At 48.3% G+C, this 25,785-nt stretch overlaps 1 protein-coding gene and 3 long non-coding RNA genes across 5 annotated transcripts; 3 read left to right on the top strand and 1 right to left on the bottom strand.

The window, feature by feature from the left end:
• The first annotated feature begins 1,286 nt into the window (after positions 1 to 1,286).
• Positions 1,287 to 5,374, top strand: LOC134426385 (uncharacterized). The gene is made up of 3 exons (XR_010029969.1): positions 1,287 to 1,873; positions 2,401 to 4,570; positions 5,097 to 5,374. It is a non-coding gene; the product is annotated as an uncharacterized LOC134426385 (long non-coding RNA).
• A 1,733-nt stretch (positions 5,375 to 7,107) lies between these two features.
• Positions 7,108 to 9,635, top strand: LOC134426386 (uncharacterized). The gene is made up of 2 exons (XR_010029970.1): positions 7,108 to 7,268; positions 7,795 to 9,635. It is a non-coding gene; the product is annotated as an uncharacterized LOC134426386 (long non-coding RNA).
• A 170-nt stretch (positions 9,636 to 9,805) lies between these two features.
• On the top strand, positions 9,806 to 12,333 carry LOC134426387 (uncharacterized). Its single transcript, XR_010029971.1, has 2 exons — positions 9,806 to 9,966; positions 10,493 to 12,333. It is a non-coding gene; the product is annotated as an uncharacterized LOC134426387 (long non-coding RNA).
• Positions 12,334 to 13,048: 715 nt separating this feature from the next.
• Positions 13,049 to 25,783, bottom strand: ROGDI (rogdi atypical leucine zipper). Of its 2 annotated transcripts, none has more exons than XM_063171401.1 (11): positions 25,709 to 25,783; positions 23,258 to 23,329; positions 21,883 to 21,965; positions 20,556 to 20,610; positions 20,001 to 20,081; positions 17,606 to 17,701; positions 16,307 to 16,405; positions 15,716 to 15,829; positions 14,940 to 14,989; positions 14,309 to 14,435; positions 13,049 to 13,816 (listed from the first exon to the last, which is right to left on the bottom strand). In XM_063171401.1, the coding sequence occupies exons 1-11, from the start codon at positions 25,748 to 25,750 to the stop codon at positions 13,775 to 13,777; spliced, it is 861 nt and encodes a 286-aa protein (XP_063027471.1). In that variant the 5' UTR covers positions 25,751 to 25,783; the 3' UTR covers positions 13,049 to 13,774. The 2 variants fall into 2 exon arrangements, with proteins under 2 accessions (XP_063027471.1, XP_063027472.1); XM_063171402.1 differs by having other exon boundaries at positions 16,307 to 16,381.
• Between the last annotated feature and the right edge of the window lie 2 nt (positions 25,784 to 25,785).

The raw sequence follows: 25,785 nt of genomic DNA, 5'->3' as shown, positions 1-25,785 counted from the left end.
GTTCCGGCCCCCCCGCCGCTCGCACCGGCTGCCCCAGCAGGTTCTGCTGTTGTTGGAGACTCTGTCCTCCGTGTCGGCGTCAGAGACTGCCCTGGAACCGGCGGCTTGTTCGAGCTCGGACCATCCCCGACCGGCTGCCCCTGCAGCGGCCCCGGCGGCTGACCTCCCCTTCCGTGGAGCGGGGAGTGCCCGCCAGCTGACTGTGGGGGCAGTGCGTCTGCCTGCATTCAAGATCAGCATTCTCAGCGGGTTGGGGGGTGGTTTTTCGGGGATTGTCCCATGGAGGCTGCCATCTTGCACCCTAGTGGCAGGGGGTAGGGGCATCCCGAGAGTTCTGCCTTTGGTCCCCAGCCCAGTGGGGATGGTGCCATGGGGCGGATGGAAGATACACCTGATGCATTTGCATTGCAGGGGAAGAGGGCACAGATGGAGGAGACCATAGCTGGTTTGCTGTGGGAAACAAACATCTCCAGACCCCAGATGGGATTTCTGGGGAAGGCTTCTATTTCCCTGCTGCTGGCATGCCTCAGTGGTTTTGGGGAAAGGAAGCATCTCACTACCCGTGCTGCCATTGTACTGGCAGCAGAGTGCAGGCCTGTGGGAATGCAGAGCCTGTTTCGTGGGTTTGGGCCAAGGCCATCACTTGGCCTCCTGATGTTTCTGGGGGTTGCGGTTTCTCCTACCAGTCCTGGCCCCCCCTTTGTGGGCCAGTCCTGAGGGCCCTGGTCCATCATGGGCCAGGGCCCCCAGGGCTTTTCCTTCTCTGGCACTGCTCTCCTCGGCTGCTGCTCTTTTCCTTTTCGATTAAAAAAAAAAATTTAAAAAATTAAATAAAAAAGATTGAAAATAGCGGGCAGCAGCTCTGAAGCACTGAAGCATTGAAGGGCCAGAAAAGGACATTCTAAAAGTTGTTCAAATTGTTTGAAATTGTTTGAAATTGTTGTAAGACTGTCAATGGTTTGTGATAACTATTGATGGGACTTTTGCAGAAGTCTGTTTCAGGACCAAAAAGGACTCTCCGATTTGTCCAAGGGAAACAACTTCAGCTCATGGACTGTTCCTGAAACTCAGCTGCTTGGACTTGAATTCTCTTTGCATTGTTTTTTGCATTTTCTTAGATTGTAGGATTGTTTTAGTGATTTGTTAGTATTGTATATTTTACAGGTGAAGAAATTTTCTGTTCATTTCACATCAGCATTTTTCTTTTTAATTTATACAATTTAGAAAGGTGAGATGTCGCAGACATTTTTTCATAGAAATCCTTTCTTCGGGATTTGTTCATCTAGAAGAATGTAAACAACTGTTATCGGCTGGTGTGGAATGTAACAGGTGATTGGGCTTCTGTGAGTGTTTGGATTTGCTGACCACTCACAGAAAGAGTTTGTCCTTGCTTTCTGCTGGACACAGAACTTTGTTATTCATTCTCTTCCATGCTATTCTTAGCTTAGTAGCCTCTGCAACTTCTCTCCTTACTCTTTTTAGTATAGTTATAATGTATTATATATCATATATCAATAAATACAGCATTCTGATCATCAACAAGATTCTCGTCCACTTCTCTCACCCCTGAAGACCTCATCAGGGCGCTGTAATATTCGGTGACCCCTCGTGTCAGAGCAAAAGTTAATTTGATAAGACCAGAGGAGCAAATTGCTGCACTGGGTAAAATCCTGTATGTGTAGCATTTGATGTTTGCTTTGAAGTGACCACAGAAGTGGATTCAAGCCAGGAGCTGAAGAACTGAAGATCCTGATTTGGACAGAGTTCACAGCCAAGGCTGACCACAAAGAGAACCTGAAAACCCTCCAGGAGATGTTCGGAAAGAGCAGCAGAACCGTGGAGCGGGCCAGAGCAAGCTGGACTCTTTCAAAAGGTATTGTTGGCTTTTCCCTTCCTGATGAATCAGCCCTTCGTAGCTTGTGGCTGTTCGTATGGAAGACACATGCCTTGGAGGAAGAGGTTCAAGTTCTCTCCTTCAGAGGAGAGCCTTATTGCCCTCTGGCAGAGATGGGGTGAAGAGGACGGATTTTTTTTGTTAAAAACAGATCTCTATGAGGTTTTTTGATGGGCAAAGCTTTTTGGGTTCTTTACTGATGTCCTATACGCTTTGGATGTTTTTGTGTGGGAATGCATGGACTCCATTTTCCACTTTGTCTGGAGTCAGGGGTGCGTTTTTCCTCCTGTCTACCCAGCATTTAAAAAGCTCTTCCCAGTTTTGAAACGGAGAGCAGCTGTTTCTCTATGGATTTCTTACTGCTATGGGCAGGCCCCGTTTCCACCGTCCCCAGTGGGAGAAGAGCCGGTGGGGGATGAGTTGGGGCTTCCCAGTCCCCCCTGCTTCACGGTGGGGGGGGGCTGAAACTTCGCCACGAGAAGAAGTTTTTTTTACTCTTTCTCCAGAGCCTGCGCAGATGGACTGCTCTCTTTCCCCCATTTCTCCCCCGCAGGGGGGATGGGAGTGGACGAGCCTGCCACCGCCGGTCTCTCGGACCCCGTCCCGCTCAGAGATGGGGGTGGCACCAGCCCCTTCGGCCCCCCCACCGCTTTCACTGGCCTTCCCGCCGCCTCAAGCCGAGACGGTCCCTGTTCAGGATGGTGTTGAAGACGGTGCCGAACCTGCGGGACCCTCAGAGCAGCCCACGGCCGCTCCTACATCCAGCGTGATTCCCTCCCCGGTTCCGGCCCCCCCGCCGCTCGCACCGGCTGCCCCAGCAGGTTCTGCTGTTGTTGGAGACTCTGTCCTCCGTGTCGGCGTCAGAGACTGCCCTGGAACCGGCGGCTTGTTCGAGCTCGGACCATCCCCGACCGGCTGCCCCTGCAGCGGCCCCGGCGGCTGACCTCCCCTTCCGTGGAGCGGGGAGTGCCCGCCAGCTGACTGTGGGGGCAGTGCGTCTGCCTGCATTCAAGATCAGCATTCTCAGCGGGTTGGGGGGTGGTTTTTCGGGGATTGTCCCATGGAGGCTGCCATCTTGCACCCTAGTGGCAGGGGGTAGGGGCATCCCGAGAGTTCTGCCTTTGGTCCCCAGCCCAGTGGGGATGGTGCCATGGGGCGGATGGAAGATACACCTGATGCATTTGCATTGCAGGGGAAGAGGGCACAGATGGAGGAGACCATAGCTGGTTTGCTGTGGGAAACAAACATCTCCAGACCCCAGATGGGATTTCTGGGGAAGGCTTCTATTTCCCTGCTGCTGGCATGCCTCAGTGGTTTTGGGGAAAGGAAGCATCTCACTACCCGTGCTGCCATTGTACTGGCAGCAGAGTGCAGGCCTGTGGGAATGCAGAGCCTGTTTCGTGGGTTTGGGCCAAGGCCATCACTTGGCCTCCTGATGTTTCTGGGGGTTGCGGTTTCTCCTACCAGTCCTGGCCCCCCCTTTGTGGGCCAGTCCTGAGGGCCCTGGTCCATCATGGGCCAGGGCCCCCAGGGCTTTTCCTTCTCTGGCACTGCTCTCCTCGGCTGCTGCTCTTTTCCTTTTCGATTAAAAAAAAAAATTAAAAAAATTAAATAAAAAAGATTGAAAATAGCGGGCAGCAGCTCTGAAGCACTGAAGCATTGAAGGGCCAGAAAAGGACATTCTAAAAGTTGTTCAAATTGTTTGAAATTGTTTGAAATTGTTGTAAGACTGTCAATGGTTTGTGATAACTATTGATGGGACTTTTGCAGAAGTCTGTTTCAGGACCAAAAAGGACTCTCCGATTTGTCCAAGGGAAACAACTTCAGCTCATGGACTGTTCCTGAAACTCAGCTGCTTGGACTTGAATTCTCTTTGCATTGTTTTTTGCATTTTCTTAGATTGTAGGATTGTTTTAGTGATTTGTTAGTATTGTATATTTTACAGGTGAAGAAATTTTCTGTTCATTTCACATCAGCATTTTTCTTTTTAATTTATACAATTTAGAAAGGTGAGATGTCGCAGACATTTTTTCATAGAAATCCTTTCTTCGGGATTTGTTCATCTTCTGGGAAGCTGAGGCCCCAGAAGAAGAATGTAAACAACTGTTATCGGCTGGTGTGGAATGTAACAGGTGATTGGGCTTCTGTGAGTGTTTGGATTTGCTGACCACTCACAGAAAGAGTTTGTCCTTGCTTTCTGCTGGACACAGAACTTTGTTATTCATTCTCTTCCATGCTATTCTTAGCTTAGTAGCCTCTGCAACTTCTCTCCTTACTCTTTTTAGTATAGTTATAATGTATTATATATCATATATCAATAAATACAGCATTCTGATCATCAACAAGATTCTCGTCCACTTCTCTCACCCCTGAAGACCTCATCAGGGCGCTGTAATATTCGGTGACCCCTCGTGTCAGAGCAAAAGTTAATTTGATAAGACCAGAGGAGCAAATTGCTGCACTGGGTAAAATCCTGTATGTGTAGCATTTGATGTTTGCTTTGAAGTGACCACAGAAGTGGATTCAAGCCAGGAGCTGAAGAACTGAAGATCCTGATTTGGACAGAGTTCACAGCCAAGGCTGACCACAAAGAGAACCTGAAAACCCTCCAGGAGATGTTCGGAAAGAGCAGCAGAACCGTGGAGCGGGCCAGAGCAAGCTGGACTCTTTCAAAAGGTATTGTTGGCTTTTCCCTTCCTGATGAATCAGCCCTTCGTAGCTTGTGGCTGTTCGTATGGAAGACACATGCCTTGGAGGAAGAGGTTCAAGTTCTCTCCTTCAGAGGAGAGCCTTATTGCCCTCTGGCAGAGATGGGGTGAAGAGGACGGATTTTTTTTGTTAAAAACAGATCTCTATGAGGTTTTTTGATGGGCAAAGCTTTTTGGGTTCTTTACTGATGTCCTATACGCTTTGGATGTTTTTGTGTGGGAATGCATGGACTCCATTTTCCACTTTGTCTGGAGTCAGGGGCGCGTTTTTCCTCCTGTCTACCCAGCATTTAAAAAGCTCTTCCCAGTTTTGAAACGGAGAGCAGCTGTTTCTCTATGGATTTCTTACTGCTATGGGCAGGCCCCGTTTCCACCGTCCCCAGTGGGAGAAGAGCCGGTGGGGGATGAGTTGGGGCTTCCCAGTCCCCCCTGCTTCACGGTGGGGGGGGCTGAAACTTCACCACGAGAAGAAGTTTTTTTTACTCTTTCTCCAGAGCCTGCGCAGATGGACTGCTCTCTTTCCCCCATTTCTCCCCCGCAGGGGGGATGGGAGTGGACGAGCCTGCCACCGCCGGTCTCTCGGACCCCGTCCCGCTCAGAGATGGGGGTGGCACCAGCCCCTTCGGCCCCCCCACCGCTTTCACTGGCCTTCCCGCCGCCTCAAGCCGAGACGGTCCCTGTTCAGGATGGTGTTGAAGACGGTGCCGAACCTGCGGGACCCTCAGAGCAGCCCACGGCCGCTCCTACATCCAGCGTGATTCCCTCCCCGGTTCCGGCCTCCCCGCCGCTCGCACCGGCTGCCCCAGCAGGTTCTGCTGTTGTTGGAGACTCTGTCCTCCGTGTCGGCGTCAGAGACTGCCCTGGAACCGGCGGCTTGTTCGAGCTCGGACCATCCCCGACCGGCTGCCCCTGCAGCGGCCCCGGCGGCTGACCTCCCCTTCCGTGGAGCGGGGAGTGCCCGCCAGCTGACTGTGGGGGCAGTGCGTCTGCCTGCATTCAAGATCAGCATTCTCAGCGGGTTGGGGGGTGGTTTTTCGGGGATTGTCCCATGGAGGCTGCCATCTTGCACCCTAGTGGCAGGGGGTAGGGGCATCCCGAGAGTTCTGCCTTTGGTCCCCAGCCCAGTGGGGATGGTGCCATGGGGCGGATGGAAGATACACCTGATGCATTTGCATTGCAGGGGAAGAGGGCACAGATGGAGGAGACCATAGCTGGTTTGCTGTGGGAAACAAACATCTCCAGACCCCAGATGGGATTTCTGGGGAAGGCTTCTATTTCCCTGCTGCTGGCATGCCTCAGTGGTTTTGGGGAAAGGAAGCATCTCACTACCCGTGCTGCCATTGTACTGGCAGCAGAGTGCAGGCCTGTGGGAATGCAGAGCCTGTTTCGTGGGTTTGGGCCAAGGCCATCACTTGGCCTCCTGATGTTTCTGGGGGTTGCGGTTTCTCCTACCAGTCCTGGCCCCCCCTTTGTGGGCCAGTCCTGAGGGCCCTGGTCCATCATGGGCCAGGGCCCCCAGGGCTTTTCCTTCTCTGGCACTGCTCTCCTCGGCTGCTGCTCTTTTCCTTTTCGATTAAAAAAAAAAAAATAAAAAAAAATAAATAAAAAAGATTGAAAATAGCGGGCAGCAGCTCTGAAGCACTGAAGCATTGAAGGGCCAGAAAAGGACATTCTAAAAGTTGTTCAAATTGTTTGAAATTGTTTGAAATTGTTGTAAGACTGTCAATGGTTTGTGATAACTATTGATGGGACTTTTGCAGAAGTCTGTTTCAGGACCAAAAAGGACTCTCCGATTTGTCCAAGGGAAACAACTTCAGCTCATGGACTGTTCCTGAAACTCAGCTGCTTGGACTTGAATTCTCTTTGCATTGTTTTTTGCATTTTCTTAGATTGTAGGATTGTTTTAGTGATTTGTTAGTATTGTATATTTTACAGGTGAAGAAATTTTCTGTTCATTTCACATCAGCATTTTTCTTTTTAATTTATACAATTTAGAAAGGTGAGATGTCGCAGACATTTTTTCATAGAAATCCTTTCTTTGGGATTTGTTCATCTTCTGGGAAGCTGAGGCCCCAGAAGAAGAATGTAAACAACTGTTATCGGCTGGTGTGGAATGTAACAGGTGATTGGGCTTCTGTGAGTGTTTGGATTTGCTGACCACTCACAGAAAGAGTTTGTCCTTGCTTTCTGCTGGACACAGAACTTTGTTATTCATTCTCTTCCATGCTATTCTTAGCTTAGTAGCCTCTGCAACTTCTCTCCTTACTCTTTTTAGTATAGTTATAATGTATTATATATCATATATCAATAAATACAGCATTCTGATCATCAACAAGATTCTCGTCCACTTCTCTCACCCCTGAAGACCTCATCAGGGCGCTGTAATATTCGGTGACCCCTCGTGTCAGAGCAAAAGTTAATTTGATAAGACCAGAGGAGCAAATTGCTGCACTGGGTAAAATCCTGTATGTGTAGCATTTGATGTTTGCTTTGAAGTGACTACAGAAGTGGATTCAAGCCAGGAGCTGAAGAACTGAAGATCCTGATTTGGACAGAGTTCACAGCCAAGGCTGACCACAAAGAGAACCTGAAAACCCTCCAGGAGATGTTCGGAAAGAGCAGCAGAACCGTGGAGCGGGCCAGAGCAAGCTGGACTCTTTCAAAAGGTATTGTTGGCTTTTCCCTTCCTGATGAATCAGCCCTTCGTAGCTTGTGGCTGTTCGTATGGAAGACACATGCCTTGGAGGAAGAGGTTCAAGTTCTCTCCTTCAGAGGAGAGCCTTATTGCCCTCTGGCAGAGATGGGGTGAAGAGGACGGATTTTTTTTGTTAAAAACAGATCTCTATGAGGTTTTTTGATGGGCAAAGCTTTTTGGGTTCTTTACTGATGTCCTATACGCTTTGGATGTTTTTGTGTGGGAATGCATGGACTCCATTTTCCACTTTGTCTGGAGTCAGGGGTGCGTTTTTCCTCCTGTCTACCCAGCATTTAAAAAGCTCTTCCCAGTTTTGAAACGGAGAGCAGCTGTTTCTCTATGGATTTCTTACTGCTATGGGCAGGCCCCGTTTCCACCGTCCCCAGTGGGAGAAGAGCCGGTGGGGGATGAGTTGGGGCTTCCCAGTCCCCCCTGCTTCACGGTGGGGGGGGCTGAAACTTCGCCACGAGAAGAAGTTTTTTTTACTCTTTCTCCAGAGCCTGCGCAGATGGACTGCTCTCTTTCCCCCATTTCTCCCCCGCAGGGGGGATGGGAGTGGACGAGCCTGCCACCGCCGGTCTCTCGGACCCCGTCCCGCTCAGAGATGGGGGTGGCACCAGCCCCTTCGGCCCCCCCACCGCTTTCACTGGCCTTCCCGCCGCCTCAAGCCGAGACGGTCCCTGTTCAGGATGGTGTTGAAGACGGTGCCGAACCTGCGGGACCCTCAGAGCAGCCCACGGCCGCTCCTACATCCAGCGTGATTCCCTCCCCGGTTCCGGCCCCCCCGCCGCTCGCACCGGCTGCCCCAGCAGGTTCTGCTGTTGTTGGAGACTCTGTCCTCCGTGTCGGCGTCAGAGACTGCCCTGGAACCGGCGGCTTGTTCGAGCTCGGACCATCCCCGACCGGCTGCCCCTGCAGCGGCCCCGGCGGCTGACCTCCCCTTCCGTGGAGCGGGGAGTGCCCGCCAGCTGACTGTGGGGGCAGTGCGTCTGCCTGCATTCAAGATCAGCATTCTCAGCGGGTTGGGGGGTGGTTTTTCGGGGATTGTCCCATGGAGGCTGCCATCTTGCACCCTAGTGGCAGGGGGTAGGGGCATCCCGAGAGTTCTGCCTTTGGTCCCCAGCCCAGTGGGGATGGTGCCATGGGGCGGATGGAAGATACACCTGATGCATTTGCATTGCAGGGGAAGAGGGCACAGATGGAGGAGACCATAGCTGGTTTGCTGTGGGAAACAAACATCTCCAGACCCCAGATGGGATTGCTGGGGAAGGCTTCTATTTCCCTGCTGCTGGCATGCCTCAGTGGTTTTGGGGAAAGGAAGCATCTCACTACCCGTGCTGCCATTGTACTGGCAGCAGAGTGCAGGCCTGTGGGAATGCAGAGCCTGTTTCGTGGGTTTGGGCCAAGGCCATCACTTGGCCTCCTGATGTTTCTGGGGGTTGCGGTTTCTCCTACCAGTCCTGGCCCCCCCTTTGTGGGCCAGTCCTGAGGGCCCTGGTCCATCATGGGCCAGGGCCCCCAGGGCTTTTCCTTCTCTGGCACTGCTCTCCTCGGCTGCTGCTCTTTTCCTTTTCGATTAAAAAAAAAAAAATAAAAAAAAATAAATAAAAAAGATTGAAAATAGCGGGCAGCAGCTCTGAAGCACTGAAGCATTGAAGGGCCAGAAAAGGACATTCTAAAAGTTGTTCAAATTGTTTGAAATTGTTTGAAATTGTTGTAAGACTGTCAATGGTTTGTGATAACTATTGATGGGACTTTTGCAGAAGTCTGTTTCAGGACCAAAAAGGACTCTCCGATTTGTCCAAGGGAAACAACTTCAGCTCATGGACTGTTCCTGAAACTCAGCTGCTTGGACTTGAATTCTCTTTGCATTGTTTTTTGCATTTTCTTAGATTGTAGGATTGTTTTAGTGATTTGTTAGTATTGTATATTTTACAGGTGAAGAAATTTTCTGTTCATTTCACATCAGCATTTTTCTTTTTAATTTATACAATTTAGAAAGGTGAGATGTCGCAGACATTTTTTCATAGAAATCCTTTCTTTGGGATTTGTTCATCTTCTGGGAAGCTGAGGCCCCAGAAGAAGAATGTAAACAACTGTTATCGGCTGGTGTGGAATGTAACAGGTGATTGGGCTTCTGTGAGTGTTTGGATTTGCTGACCACTCACAGAAAGAGTTTGTCCTTGCTTTCTGCTGGACACAGAACTTTGTTATTCATTCTCTTCCATGCTATTCTTAGCTTAGTAGCCTCTGCAACTTCTCTCCTTACTCTTTTTAGTATAGTTATAATGTATTATATATCATATATCAATAAATACAGCATTCTGATCATCAACAAGATTCTCGTCCACTTCTCTCACCCCTGAAGACCTCATCAGGGCGCTGTAATATTCGGTGACCCCTCGTGTCAGAGCAAAAGTTAATTTGATAAGACCAGAGGAGCAAATTGCTGCACTGGGTAAAATCCTGTATGTGTAGCATTTGATGTTTGCTTTGAAGTGACTACAGAAGTGGATTCAAGCCAGGAGCTGAAGAACTGAAGATCCTGATTTGGACAGAGTTCACAGCCAAGGCTGACCACAAAGAGAACCTGAAAACCCTCCAGGAGATGTTCGGAAAGAGCAGCAGAACCGTGGAGCGGGCCAGAGCAAGCTGGACTCTTTCAAAAGGTATTGTTGGCTTTTCCCTTCCTGATGAATCAGCCCTTCGTAGCTTGTGGCTGTTCGTATGGAAGACACATGCCTTGGAGGAAGAGGTTCAAGTTCTCTCCTTCAGAGGAGAGCCTTATTGCCCTCTGGCAGAGATGGGGTGAAGAGGACGGATTTTTTTTGTTAAAAACAGATCTCTATGAGGTTTTTTGATGGGCAAAGCTTTTTGGGTTCTTTACTGATGTCCTATACGCTTTGGATGTTTTTGTGTGGGAATGCATGGACTCCATTTTCCACTTTGTCTGGAGTCAGGGGTGCGTTTTTCCTCCTGTCTACCCAGCATTTAAAAAGCTCTTCCCAGTTTTGAAACGGAGAGCAGCTGTTTCTCTATGGATTTCTTACTGCTATGGGCAGGCCCCGTTTCCACCGTCCCCAGTGGGAGAAGAGCCGGTGGGGGATGAGTTGGGGCTTCCCAGTCCCCCCTGCTTCACGGTGGGGGGGGCTGAAACTTCGCCACGAGAAGAAGTTTTTTTTACTCTTTCTCCAGAGCCTGCGCAGATGGACTGCTCTCTTTCCCCCATTTCTCCCCCGCAGGGGGGATGGGAGTGGACGAGCCTGCCACCGCCGGTCTCTCGGACCCCGTCCCGCTCAGAGATGGGGGTGGCACCAGCCCCTTCGGCCCCCCCACCGCTTTCACTGGCCTTCCCGCCGCCTCAAGCCGAGACGGTCCCTGTTCAGGATGGTGTTGAAGACGGTGCCGAACCTGCGGGACCCTCAGAGCAGCCCACGGCCGCTCCTACATCCAGCGTGATTCCCTCCCCGGTTCCGGCCCCCCCGCCGCTCGCACCGGCTGCCCCAGCAGGTTCTGCTGTTGTTGGAGACTCTGTCCTCCGTGTCGGCGTCAGAGACTGCCCTGGAACCGGCGGCTTGTTCGAGCTCGGACCATCCCCGACCGGCTGCCCCTGCAGCGGCCCCGGCGGCTGACCTCCCCTTCCGTGGAGCGGGGAGTGCCCGCCAGCTGACTGTGGGGGCAGTGCGTCTGCCTGCATTCAAGATCAGCATTCTCAGCGGGTTGGGGGGTGGTTTTTCGGGGATTGTCCCATGGAGGCTGCCATCTTGCACCCTAGTGGCAGGGGGTAGGGGCATCCCGAGAGTTCTGCCTTTGGTCCCCAGCCCAGTGGGGATGGTGCCATGGGGCGGATGGAAGATACACCTGATGCATTTGCATTGCAGGGGAAGAGGGCACAGATGGAGGAGACCATAGCTGGTTTGCTGTGGGAAACAAACATCTCCAGACCCCAGATGGGATTGCTGGGGAAGGCTTCTATTTCCCTGCTGCTGGCATGCCTCAGTGGTTTTGGGGAAAGGAAGCATCTCACTACCCGTGCTGCCATTGTACTGGCAGCAGAGTGCAGGCCTGTGGGAATGCAGAGCCTGTTTCGTGGGTTTGGGCCAAGGCCATCACTTGGCCTCCTGATGTTTCTGGGGGTTGCGGTTTCTCCTACCAGTCCTGGCCCCCCCTTTGTGGGCCAGTCCTGAGGGCCCTGGTCCATCATGGGCCAGGGCCCCCAGGGCTTTTCCTTCTCTGGCACTGCTCTCCTCGGCTGCTGCTCTTTTCCTTTTCGATTAAAAAAAAAAAAATAAAAAAAAATAAATAAAAAAGATTGAAAATAGCGGGCAGCAGCTCTGAAGCACTGAAGCATTGAAGGGCCAGAAAAGGACATTCTAAAAGTTGTTCAAATTGTTTGAAATTGTTTGAAATTGTTGTAAGACTGTCAATGGTTTGTGATAACTATTGATGGGACTTTTGCAGAAGTCTGTTTCAGGACCAAAAAGGACTCTCCGATTTGTCCAAGGGAAACAACTTCAGCTCATGGACTGTTCCTGAAACTCAGCTGCTTGGACTTGAATTCTCTTTGCATTGTTTTTTGCATTTTCTTAGATTGTAGGATTGTTTTAGTGATTTGTTAGTATTGTATATTTTACAGGTGAAGAAATTTTCTGTTCATTTCACATCAGCATTTTTCTTTTTAATTTATACAATTTAGAAAGGTGAGATGTCGCAGACATTTTTTCATAGAAATCCTTTCTTTGGGATTTGTTCATCTTCTGGGAAGCTGAGGCCCCAGAAGAAGAATGTAAACAACTGTTATCGGCTGGTGTGGAATGTAACAGGTGATTGGGCTTCTGTGAGTGTTTGGATTTGCTGACCACTCACAGAAAGAGTTTGTCCTTGCTTTCTGCTGGACACAGAACTTTGTTATTCATTCTCTTCCATGCTATTCTTAGCTTAGTAGCCTCTGCAACTTCTCTCCTTACTCTTTTTAGTATAGTTATAATGTATTATATATCATATATCAATAAATACAGCATTCTGATCATCAACAAGATTCTCGTCCACTTCTCTCACCCCTGAAGACCTCATCAGGGCGCTGTAATACAGGAAGTTGGCTGTACTGGCCTGCAGTATGCTTGGCATCCATGATAGTCTGCCTGCTACTCCTAAGGCTTTGTCTGGGGCTTTTTGTTAACCCCACCAACTACATATTTGGAGCAACTCTCCCGGCCATTCTTTTACCGAACCCTCATTAGCAAAACCAGGTATCCTGAGCCCCAACTCTGCCACTGATTGGGATCTCATCCCTGAGAATTTTTACTTCTTTCATCACATTGCCTCTGCCCCTGCTAGCTCTTGAGTAGCAGATGTGGGAGAGGAATCCAGCTGCCCATGCTCTTTATCATCCTTCCTGTCAGAGCAGCTGTCCCTTTCACTGTTCCTCCAGGCTATTCAGAACCAAGTGAAATTTGGGAACATTTACACACACCTGTTCACAAAAAGGTGTGTGAGAAGGTTGCAAAAGACTTCCAAGGGCAACAGAGCCATGTGGGTAGGTGGCAGCTTCCTGAGAAAATCCTGAACAGGGATCTGGAGACTTCCCACTCTGCCAGAATGTTCTGAATGGGCACTGCAAGTATGAGGGTCTTTATTTCACAGTGAGCAATGGCTAAAGGTATGAGTTACACATTGTAGCATCCATATGAAGCAAATCATAGTAGCAACATGGTACTCACTTTGCATTTAATGACAAGATGAAAGACTGCACAAGGTACTCACTTTGCATTTAATGACAAGATGAAAGACTGCACCAGGGCAACTCCAAAGGCTGGTAGAGAAAACAAGATACTAAACCTGGAAAATACCAATTGGCCCAACTAGGGCTCAGGGAAAAAATTAATTATCACATTGATGCTGGATGAGGGGGGAGAGAATTCAAACAGCAGCAAGTAAGAGCATCCCCAAAGGGGAATCAGTAACATAGGGATGGGCAGAACAGGCAGGGGAAGGGTTAGTTATAAGCACAGCTGGACCAGATAAGAGAAACATATTTCATTACAGGGAGCCATATGCCCTACCTTTTAAGAGGTGTGTTAAGTTAGTCTGTTTTCCCCCCTTTCCAGCCACCTCACAGTCAAGGAGTTAGTTACAGCACAATGCACAGATCTAGTTAGTGAGGGTGGTCCAGAGCACCTATCCCTTTTAACAGACCTGTGTAACTTATCAGGGGTCTGGGAAGTGTCAGCCACACAATGCACAAGAGGGACTGATGCAAGCTCCTGGCAATCACACAGCACTACTTGGTGCCCTTCTTATGCAGCAATCCCAGACAAGGCTACTAAAGCTGTGTCTCTGGATACACTGACCCTGCCCAGTGCAGGGCATACGGCAGTGAACCCCAGCACTCCTCAGGCTGACCTGGACTCAGCTGGCATGAGAGAACAGAGAGAGACACTCGAAGTACTGTAAAGGCTTAGACCATTCCACAGAGAATTAATATGGCCTGTAATTCCAGTAACTGGAGAAAACGGAAATCTGGAAAGCAAGAACAAAAGCAGGTAAGTTCCTATACCCCTTGGACCACAAAAAAAGGAGCACATAATGTGTGAGGGAGGGCTTGGCTTCACGGCATTACACACTTCAGCACCGCACTACTGAAGAGCAGGTTTGCTGTTGCTGTCACTCAAGGAGCACAAAGTTACTTGCTCAAGGTGACAGTTGCAGAGCTGGAACTGAGCACTGATCTACTGAAATCTAGGTTGCCTGTTTTGTCTCATCCACCTCATGACTGAGAACACAGAAGTGTCTGCTAGCACCTTTCCATCTAGTCACCAGGTCAGCAGACATCTGCTACACCACTATACTTATCCTATGGCTGCTTGCTAGGTAGCACCAGCAAGCTCCCTGGCTCCAGAACACTCACTCATCCCTTATTTTCAGCAAGCTGAACAGAACATCACCACATCAGATCTGAGGTCCTCTCAAAACCCAGAGTTAAAAACAAAGGCCCTTTTTCAAGGCCATTACCTTATCCTTCAGCTGCTGGCAAAGCTGCAGTGAAACTGTGAAGAAGACAAGGGCATCATTTAACCATGGGACAACACATTCCACTTTATGGACATGGCTGACTTCATATCGCTGGCTGCCAAACTCACTGGAGAGGGGGGAAAGAGCACAGCTTCACACACAACAGCATAGAACTCAACTGTCCTACATTCCCATCGGAGAGATTATGATGATCAGCACCTGGCAAAGTTACAGAATGCAAACACTCAAGTCGACCTCTGACCAGATTTACAGTTAAGCTAAAGGGTGAAGTTAGGAACTTCCCTTCATTCCAGACAAGGACAGAGGCAGGGAATGCAGATGGCAATGCCAATAACCAAACACTCATTTTTGTTGTAAACTCTCATCTCTAGATAAACTAGTGGTACTGTCTAGATGGGCTGAATCCTGGAAATTCACATATTCTGGCCTTTAGGACCAAGTCATTCAAAAGACACAACAGAGCATTCACAGGTACAGCACGTGACTCAATTGAGGTTTTCCACTTCAGAGATGCTATAAGAGAAACTGCATGTAGGTGTTCGGATTTCACCCTCAAGACATACCAACACCTGTTATCCAGGTACACTACCCTTGTAGTGACTGTACTTACAACATGGCCCCAGGATTGTGCAAAACAGACCCTCCAGCAGGCTTGAAGTTCTAGAGAAGGAAAAGGTGATTAGGATTTTGATGTAGTAAATGAACCACTTAGAAGAAAGACAATTAAGGCTCACACTTTCAGTAGCCTGACATCAAGAAACACCCATGCTCTATTAGCCTGGACCCTCCAACAATATGAAATCCCTTTAGTTAGAACCCTTCCTGCTCCTTCATGAAAGGAGTTCATTCCTTCATTGGCTGAGTTCAATGTAGCAACAAATGTTATCACTACAGAAATAAGATTAGAAGATCCAGAAGAGAAACAAAATCTAGATTTTTAGGAAAATCTTCCTTATGGAAGGACTGCATTTCATAAAGCTTAAGAGTTTAAGGCTGTTTTTACAGGACATCAAGTTGACCCATGCAACAGGTGAAGCAGAAAACTATCTATCGAAATTCCATGAGGAAACCCAATGTGCTACTCAGATTAAACTGGATTAATATAATTATGCCACAAAATTATCAAACTGTATTTAAAGTATTTGCTAAAAAATGCCTTACTCCAGAGCACTGGTATGTTCTTCTGGGCTAAGCAGCCATGCCCCAAAGTAGATTTAGAATCAGTGTTCTGTGTGCAGCAGACCTAAACACACTTAGTACCAGCTAAACTTATTTCTGCATTATCTTATGAACATAACATTGCACCAGGTAGCAGTGTGATCTCCTCCTCACAGTGGAACGTCAGGAGAGGAAACTAAACAAGGCTCATGAGATAGCAGGCATCACCTTGGTTGTGCTGGGCTGCATCACGTGGAGCTGGTAGACAGTGAGGCACAGCTTGTTCAAATTAATATAGAAATTCACAAGGATGTCTGGAGGCAGCACAGGAGTGAACATTTTCTGGCAAGAAAATTAGTTTGTCAGTGAAAAGATCATAATTTCTAATGCTGGGAAATCATTCCCTTTTCCCAAGCCACACTACAATTACCCCATGTCAAAAGAAAAACATTAGGAGAGAAACAAAGACTGAGCAGCTGCAGAAAATGACTGTTGCTCTCACTGCTCTTGATCAAATGATACATGCATGAGAGTGACAAGAGAGGATGGAGCAGTGTTCACAAGGGCAAATCATCCCTGGACAAGACTCTCGGGCAGAGAACAGAACTTATTCTCAAGAGAACCAGAGTCCTCATACCCAAGTCATCTGCATTCCCACAGGAAGATAAAGAACAGTCAAAACCAATCAGGATTTGCACTTGCTTCAGTTCTGCCTCAGGAGACACTTCAGAAACCCACTTCCACCAAGATGCAGCCCAGTATCCAAACTGTTGCAATGCTGCCAGACCTGTATAGAGATCTAGACCATCACATACTTACTGTGAGACCACTGGAGGCAATTTCTGGTAGTGTCAGAGTGGCAGGAGTGGTCAGTCGATTTCGGGCTCTGGAGAGCTGCAACATCACAGCATCCATAAGCTACAAGGTAATGTACAGAACCACTGCTGAGTGTGATTCCTGGACAGCTCTGGGCAGAGTGCTGCAGAATCCTACAGCCTTCTGCAAGTGTTAAAACAACAATTGCCACTACCCCCCATCCTTCCAGGAATTCGGGAACTTAATGGGAAGGGCTGGCTCCCACATAAATGCAGTTTAACTTTCACCACCATCAGAGACTTATGAGACAGGTCAGGAGTGTTCAATACCAGCGAATGCTGAGAGAACAGCTGTTCATGACAAGAATACCAAGCCAACATGAGATCAATTACTGATGCTACAAAGGCATCAACAAACTCATCATCAGCTCTTCAGAAGAACACACATTAAGGTAAAAACAAGCTGTATTCTCCGTGTCCCCACTCACACATCACAGGTCCAACTGCTGCATGGGCTCCCTCTGCTCATAACCAGCTATGAGTGAGGCAGTAAATAAAAAGAACCAGCTCGTTGTGAGGCCAATCCTGCCAGAAACCACAGTTCAAAGGTTCTTCAGGCAGACTTCCTCTTCCAGAAAAAAAGGGGAAGCAACATGTCTGTTACAGACCTCATGACTGCTAAGATGAAGGCATTTTGTATAATGACTAATATCTCCCCTCACTTCCACTTGAGTTTTCTCATGTTTGATGATGTGATGAATTCTAATAAGCAAGCCAAAATTCTGTTGCCTTCAGAGAGCATTTTCAAGCAGAAGGTTGGGCTTCACTGCCATGCAGCAGCTGCTCTGTATTAGACCCCAGAAAATACTACTGGCAAGAGAGAAGCCACTTTCAGATTTTCAGTAAATCACAAGTACTGTCATCTTCTGTTTACTGATGGCTGCCTCACTGCTGCTCTTGCCTGCAGCACTGATCAACAGAGAGTAAGTTATGTAACAACATCATCCACAGAAGATCAAGGAATATCCTCCTACATTATCACTGGTGTGTAACGGTGCAGTGACTGCTCAGATTACTGTTCACCAGGATGTACAGCCCTGTTACTAATGCTAAACTAGTACAGATGCATATAAAATATGAGGTCACGTGGACACTGCTTGACATGGGTATGCATGGGTACAACTATTAAGTCTGTTTCCACTAAGAGACTCAGACAGTCATCTGCATTAACTGTGTTTAAAACAACAAATGGAGGGAAGAAAAATGCATGTTCCTACCCAAGCATCAGGAGCTTTCTCCTCACCTTGAGCACCTCCAAGCCTGTTTTGAACTGGTAGTTCGCATCTCTGTTCATAAGCAGATAAATGGCTTGGTTCACATGGTTTCTAGCGTCCTGGATCTGCAAAGGTACAAATACAGTCCTATGAAAGAAACACCCTGTAAGAACATGTACTCGGAAGTAAAGGTTTCCCCAGTTATCTCACTGATCTTAAGAATGGTGTCTTCTCAAATGTAATGCCATGTCTAAATGTCAGATACTGTCTAACACAAACCTACCACTGGTTCCCAGAAGCATTACTGGGTTCTCCACTCATGGACTGGAGATACAGAACAGTCTGACAGCTACAACCTGGATTGTCAGTACAAATATTGCTCCTGTCCTGAAGTGACATCAGGCATTCTCATCCTGGGAGTGCTCTGACTATGACTGCTTGGTAGGAATTCTCACTGGTAATGGCATACAGCAGTCAGTTCCAGCACCATGAACAATGATTTCATCCTATCAGAGCTAAAACAAATGACATCAATGAACAACAAGCACTGATTTCTAATACAGTGTCTCTGTCAATATCAGTATCAAAGAGTACTTTAAAGTGAAATTGTTGGGATTGAGAGTCATCTCCAGCATCAAGAAGCTGTGCCATTGTGTGGGACCGGACCAGACTCAGGACACAGCTGGCTCAAGTTCCTCTCAAGCAAGAGGAACACAGTCACAAAAGCAAGGTTGACAGGTGTATCCTTGCTTTCATGAGAGCAACGACAAACCAGAGGAAGACAATGGCCCTGGGAGAAGCTGACTGCGTTCAATTTTAGGGAGCAGCATGAAAATGGAAAAACAAACCCAAGGAGTAAATTAGAGGGTGCTAAGCAGAGAAGCTTGTACAAGAAGTGTCTGCTGGGAGACAGGCTACACAGCTTGGGGTATTTGTAGTTTGATATATTTACAATGCCCTCCAGCAGTCACAGCTCCCAGCTCTACATCCTTGTAGAAGCCTCCCTGGCATAGACCTGGCTCTGGTTCCTTCTAATGCAGAGCTCAGAGAATACAGAACAGCCCTGCTCTAAGAAAGCTCTTGCACTGGAGGCCACAGAGAGAAGAGTGAGAATGGTAAGTCCACTGTCGGACTGCAGAGAGACTGCAGCTACTTGAACATCTCCAAATACCAGCATCTCCAGCCTTGAAATCTCCTAGAGGCTTCTGAGCAAGCTAAACTGCTCCTGGTAGCACTACCAACCAAACAATGCCAACCCTGCTGTTATGATGCTCCATTCATATTCCCCCTTGACTCTGATTTCTTTTCTAATTAACTTCCTCAAAATTTATGTGCCTGCACTTGTGTTCCTCAAAAATGTGCCTGCACTACAACTTCTTACCCATGACTTCACTTTGTACAGAGAAATAAAACTCCAACTATCACCACTCGGTAAGGGAAGACACTCCTTTGAGATGCTAATTTTTAATTCAGACAGGCCAAAGATCACCATATAACCACTTTAAATGCTTCTGCACTCAGTCCTTTAGGCACTCACACTCATATCTGAACAACGTTAGAACACAAAATGCAAGTAAATAAAGGAAGCTGTCTTCCATAAAAGCTGATTGAAGTCTTCCAACCAGGCCGCAGTACAAAACAGCCACAAAAGAGGAGGCACTACTGAGTGCTGTCACAAAAACTTTCTTGCTTTGTTGCAAGGCATAAACAAACACAGTCAAGTCTGGTATTAACATCCCAAGTACGCAATTTTCTAGATTTCTACAAATTTGATAGTAGAGCTTTCACTGCTAAAGCAGATGTTGGGAACTGCACTCAATGCCAAATGCACTCATCCCGTAGAAAAACCTGAGCTATGGCACGAGGAAATACATTGAATCCATCTTCCTCCAACCTACTCAGCTGTGATAAATTGAGGCAAACCATGTCTTCAGATACTAGGTCAGGTCCTGAAATCAGGTATGTCCCAGAAAATGATGGGAAAGAGATTCTGGTTCTGGACAGCTGCATTATTTCAACTCCTTACCTGAGGGAACTCAGACATGCTACTGAACACAATAATTTGTTCTCAGTGTAAACAAATGCATCTGTAAGAGAATGAGAACATGCTACTCCAAGCCCCTGAAGCTGCTCTTTGCCCTTCTAGCTTGTGGTAACATGGGACAGTCCTGCACAGGCACCTCAGGCACTCCTTTACAGGATCATGACTGCTATGCAGACAGCCTTCAGATCAACTGGTGTCTAGGGAATGAGCCCACCCAGGCACCCCAACTCAATTTAACTGATTTAATTACACCTGCTTTCTCCTTTAGCTTTTACCACTGTAGCTCATGTGGAATGGACATAACAATCTCAAAAGACTAAAGTTACTGCTCAGAGAGCACTGAGGCTGTGGATGGGTGGGCATCTAGAGCCAACAGGTACCTGCTGCAATTTCCACTGCTTGTCTTCCCGGAATGCAAAATGCAGGAGCTGATTGTTTCTGGGCATTTTCAGATTAACATCCTTGAAAAAAGAAACAAACACATGAGAGCAAGAAATGCCTGTATGCAAAAGATGGGGGCTGGCAGTCACATTCCCTTCTTCCAGACCATCCTAGCAAACTGCCTTCTGCAATCCTGGCACAGCCAGAACCTCAGTGCTTCCACAGGATGATATTAATACAAAGAATAGGTTGAAATGCACTGAGTGAATCAGGATCCTAGCAGGACACATGACCTCAGCCCAGAAGGTCCCCAGGCCAACTTGTTATTACACAACAAAGGTGGTGAAGGCAAGGAATCCCAGTGGAAGTTGACTACAGCACTCAGCACCACGTGGTGGTGGTAGAAGGGGATATCAATTAGGGAGAACTGACAAAGAACACTGATCACTGGTAACACAAAGCCAGGGTGACCTCCCTCCCTGAGGTGATCAAAGGCTGATAAGGGTGACACCCACCCACTGCCGTACAAAGCAAGAAACGTTGCAAGTACTCACAGCTTGACACAGTGCATCTCCCTGCAGCGTCATCACACCTTTCACCTGGTCTGTGCTGGAATGAGAGGAAACAGCTAGGCAACACATGTCACAAGAGGCACCTATCAATTGCCAGCCTAAAACCTCCCCTCCTCGTCCTATGTAGCCAGCACAGCTCCTCCTGCCCAGGGTCTGTACACTGCTCCTGCCCAGTAGCTGAACAACCACACACACACTTTCAAGTCCCCAGTTCCTGGCCTGTGGTGAACTCCAGTCATATTCTTTATGGGCCACCTCACCCTAACTGCTCTGCCTAAAACATTACCTTCATTTCTGATCCCATTCTTATTCCATTTATCACCTGTCAACAATTTGGCTGCTGTTACAAACAGCAGGCACAAGCACAAGACAATAAATTAATTACTGACATTGAAGAGTTAGATGATTCCTATAGGAGTTGAAAGCTACAACCCACACCCCATTCCAAGAGAAAAGACCCTAAATAAGTAAAACCCCACAACCTTCAAAAAATAAAAACCCTACACCCTAAACTCTTTAAAAGGTCCTGCAAGATGACGCACATGTATAACAGTCTGAGGAGAAGACTGAAGCATCTAGTTGGGCCCTACCTTATATTTTACTATATAAGAGACTCTTTTGATCAACACTACAAGATCCACCTTACAACAACAAATGAAAACTAAGTTAACTAAGATCTGCAGAAGACAATGTTCAAACTTAGTACAGAATTACTGCGTGATTCCTTGCAATGATGTGACAGTCCTAATGACTAAGGTTAATTGCTTTGTGAAAAGCCTGTGAACTCCACCAATACTGAGACCACTGAGGATCAAAAAATGGATATCAATTTCAGAAGAACTGCACACCAATAGCACCTTCTGCACAAGCCTCAGTTTGCTTTGTGTGAAGGAGATTTACTATTGCTATTTTACGGAGATTAGGAGAAAGGTTAAGATTTCTCCATAGTCAGGGTCAGAAACTGAGCCAAGAGCAGAATTCAGGTCTTGTAACTGCAACTCCCTGTGTCATAATCACAAAAATGCCCTTTGGCAAACTGCCCACAGCACTGAGGCAACAAACAGGCATGTGGTCAGGAATCAGTGACTACATTATAGGTGTCAGCACAAAATGGCACAAGGCTGGCTCAGGCAGCTCTGGAGCACAGCTACAGACTGTTACCTTCACCTGCCATGAAGTTTGTTTTCCTTAAGGCAAAATCTCCTATTAAAGAAAACCCAGGCCTTCTGCAAAGCCCTACACCACAGATCCTCCAGGAGCTGCACCATTTGCTGCAGAGGGAAGTGACCTGCTGACCATCACCACTTACCCTGATGTGCTTAGTACAAAGTTCTCTTGCTTGACAGCTCCTCCTGAGCCACTGGTGGGTAAGGCAAAGCGGTGGGAAGCCTCCTGCCCAAGAGAGGACACAGTGAATGCTGGAGCATCTGCCTGGGTCCAGCACACCATGAGCCAGGAACAAAGATAATGTGGACACCATCAAGTGGCTAAATATGTAGCAGTCAACTCTGCCAGCCTCCTGAAGCTCACCAAGCAGAGCACTTGGATTTCCTCGTACTGCAGGACTGATGAAGCCCAGGAGGAGGCTCAGCGCACACAACCCATGGTGAAAGGCATTTTCAAATCCCACACCCTGGATCTGGGCAGTGCCAGCAGGATCCCCAAGTTGCCCACAGAAGGAGCAGCACCTGACAGCTCAGCTCTGCATACCCTCAGGCACCATAGTGCTGCCCCTTATCACAGCTGGTCTTTACACATGAAGGAAGTGTAGAGAGAACACCAGCCCTCCCCAGCCCTTCATCTGCTTATACTGGCTGGTGACTGCCCTTTACACACTTCACCCTCAAAACTATAATAAATTCTTCAAAACAGGTACTATATATAAAGGTACTGCAATCTATTGTCACCTGCCATTGACTCCACTCCTGGGGTTTTGAGTCAGCACTATGGCACTCGCACCTGCTCTGGCACTTGCCCCTCACGTCCACAGTTTTGGCCCTGCTCTTCCATCACTCCATAACCTCTAAAAGCCTGAGAGTGTTAAGGGGCTGGGCCTCTTGAACATTGATCCAGCAGACACACAGTGCACTCACCGTGCACAGCGGTCCCTTTGGCCAGTTCCCCACTGGCTGCTTGGAAAGAGTCAGCCCCGCAGCACATGCTCAGGCTGGAGAAAGGTGAGAAAAGGGCTGCCCATCTGCTACAGCTGAACACATCAGGCCTCTGAAACGGGCAGGTACCAGAAGAGGAGTGGGCAGGTTGAGGAAAGGATGATTTTGAACAAGGAGAGCGCATGCCAGTAATTACTGCACAAGTAGCAGCTGTCACCTAAAGGCCACGTTGCTTGCTTCCACCAGCACACATCAGAGTTACAGCAGATTCAGATTCTCTATTCCAGAAAATATTTGTATCTCAGTCAAATGCCTGGCAGATAGGTCTGGCTGGCTCCATGTATCTTTTCAAAGCAGCTCTCAGCAGAGGGTAAAGAACAGAGAAATCTTGGGGGTATCAGATTTACTGTGAGTCCTCAAGAGCAGAGGGCAAGCAAGCACCAGGGAAAGAACTGAACATGCATGAATGGACCTTTCTGTGCAGCCTCTACCAAGAACTTTTTCCTGCATCAGAAACCTATCACCATTCCTTACACAGAAGGTCAAACAAAACTCAGACAAAATTAACCTCACCTTCAAAATATCCTGCAGCTGTCTCAAAACAGCATGGACCTCTTCTTGTAAAAGCCATTTAAATTCTTCTTCCTATGTAATGGAAAAATAGAAGTGGAATCATTAGACATCAAACACTGCAAGCAAATCTCTCAGACATATGCCAAAATTATTTAAGTGTACTGTTCTGCGCTGTTTAAATAAAGGAGAACAAAAGTTTTCTTCCTGATTTGTTGAAACGCCTCAGTCTCCACATCTCCACTTCTCCATCCCAGTCCAATGAAGTGTCCTCATTTTTGCCCTTTGTTTAAGAAAGCAATTTGGTACACAAATCATTGTAACAAAAAACCTAGAATTGAATGCAACTTTCAGAGCAAAGTAAAAATACTACTGTGTCAAACACTGGGGCATCTTTTTATGCTTTTGAGATGGACTCACCTGGCTGCCAGACACTACCCAGCCTCCCTCACTGCCCCTTCCTCAGAAGGAAATAAGATAATAGGCCAAGGTAAAGCTAGAGAGATTCATTACCAACTCCTGGTACAGACAAAACTGAATCAATTTGCAGACAAATTTGTTGCTAATTAAGTGGTAAGAAACAAAGATATAAACTAAAATGAGCATCCCCAGCATTTCCCAAGCAATAACAGTCTAAAACCAAAACAGTTAAAATGAAAAGGGCCGGGGGGGGGACTCCCAATCATTGGGGCAAATTCAGTAATGAACAAGTTCAGATCTGATGACTCACTGCCTTGAGCCTCCATTGGCTGCTGCCACAGAGAAGCCTGTATAAAGCAGACCCTCAAAGCACATCTAGTGTTCCTGTTAAACCATGAGTCCCCATGCAAGTCATCAAAGAAGTGGGGAACAGAAGCAAGCATGGGATAAAGAAAAGATTGCCACTTGTCATCCTGTAAGAAAAATTTTCCATGGGGAGAGTTCTGAGCAGCTTGTCCACAGAAAAACAGGCAAGCTATGGTCAACTCAGATTTTTAAGCTTGCAGTTTCTCTGCTAGATGGTTCCAGTTCACCATGAGGAACACAACCCCCCACTGAGGTGTCATCACGTTATGCAAGTTATCCCAACAACCAGTGGGACAAAATCAGGTTTGTTTCAGCAAACATTTATCCAAGGCAGGCGCACACAAAAAAGCCAGGCAGGATTCTCTGTTATCCTTCAAAGCAGTTTGAGTGCAGGACCACCGACTTTGACACTTTAATCCTCTTTTGGGTTTCTGGGAATTATACTGATCATAGAATATTCTTAACTGGAAGGCAGCCACAAGGATCATGAAGTCCGTGTGTGGGCTCTACACAGGACAGCCCCAAGAATTCCACCACGTGCCTGAGAGCGTTGTCAAAACTCTCCCTGAAATCTGTCAGTCAGGGTGCTATGACCACTGCCCTGGGGAGCCTCTTCCAGTGTCTGACCACCCTCTGGATGAAGAAACTTTTCCAAATATCCAGCCTAAACCTCCCCTGACAGAGCTCCATGCTGTTCCCTCAGATCCTGTCACTAATCACCAGAGAGAAGATGGATGTGCAACTCTCACTCTGTAATGTTTGGCGTCCTCCAGGTTCCCAAAGGAACAGTGATCCCATGGGTGCAGCAGATACGTTTAGCACCTCCAACATCCACCACTATTATGCAGGTGTTTCTACTCAAAATGCCCATTGGTATGTTTCTTCCCTTTAGTCACAGCAAGAAACTGCTTTTCCCCTGCCCATTAATTTTGGAGTAAGCCAAGTTGGTGCACATCTGTGTGCTACACAGCTGTGTTTTTGGGGAATGCTGGTCATATGATTCTAAACCATATGACATTAGAAAAACCCGTTTTCCCATGTGGATTTCCATCCAGACCGACGTATCTCTAAACCCTATCTCCATACCGAAGATGTCATTGCTCCTCGGAGATCCTGTTCCGGGGAGGCCGCAGCGACGCCTGCTCTGCGCCGCCCCCGCGGCTACCAGTTCACTAGGGCGGCTCGGGCACCCACCATCTGAGGGGCGCTTCAGCGGGACACCAAGGTCAAAGGGCACATTCACGGTGTGCCGGGAGCAGGGCGACCCCGGCCCTGCCACCCCACCCAACCCCACCCGGCCCATCGGAGGAGCAGCGTCGGTGGCAGAGAAGCATGGGCGCCGCTGCTGGGCGAGGCGGGAGGAGGCCGCGGCCTCCAAGCCACACGGCGACGGCGCTCGGGCACCGGCCCGAAAGCCTGACCCGACAGCATGCCGGAACTTCGGCAGCGCCTCCAGTTAAGGCAACTGCACTAGGGCTGGGCCCGAGCAGCCCCTGCACAGGGCTCGGCCCGGACCCAGGCGCAGGTGACGGCCTTGCCGCCATTCCGCGGCTCCCCGCCCGAGCCCGGCCAGACAGAACGAATGTGCGGGGGCCTAGCAGCGCTGTCATGCGCAGGGAGAAGCCCCTGTCGCTCGCCCCGGCCCCGCCGAGCGCCCGCCCGACTCACCAGCACCGCCCGCTCCCCCTGCGTCGCCATCGCCGCCGCCATCCCGACACCGCCAGCCCCGCCCCCAGCACCGCACG

Source organism: Melospiza melodia, chromosome 18 (genome assembly GCF_035770615.1).
Source record: "Melospiza melodia melodia isolate bMelMel2 chromosome 18, bMelMel2.pri, whole genome shotgun sequence".
NCBI classification, from domain to species: Eukaryota; Metazoa; Chordata; class Aves; order Passeriformes; family Passerellidae; genus Melospiza; species Melospiza melodia.
This window is presented reverse-complemented; position numbering and strand designations above follow the sequence as displayed.

Bases quoted from the DNA above. Each gene is read 5' to 3' on its own strand.
- ROGDI (XM_063171401.1), bottom strand. From the start codon at position 25,750: ATGGCGGCGGCGATGGCGACGCAGGGGGAGCGGGCGGTGCTG. The intron at 21,966-23,257 runs GTGAGGTTAATT...TCTCTTGGGCAG, and splicing joins AGCTGCAGGATATTTTGAAG to GAGGCTTCCCACCGCTTTGC. The intron at 20,611-21,882 runs GTAAGTGGTGAT...CTCTCATTCCAG, and splicing joins TTTGTACTAAGCACATCAGG to CACAGACCAGGTGAAAGGTG.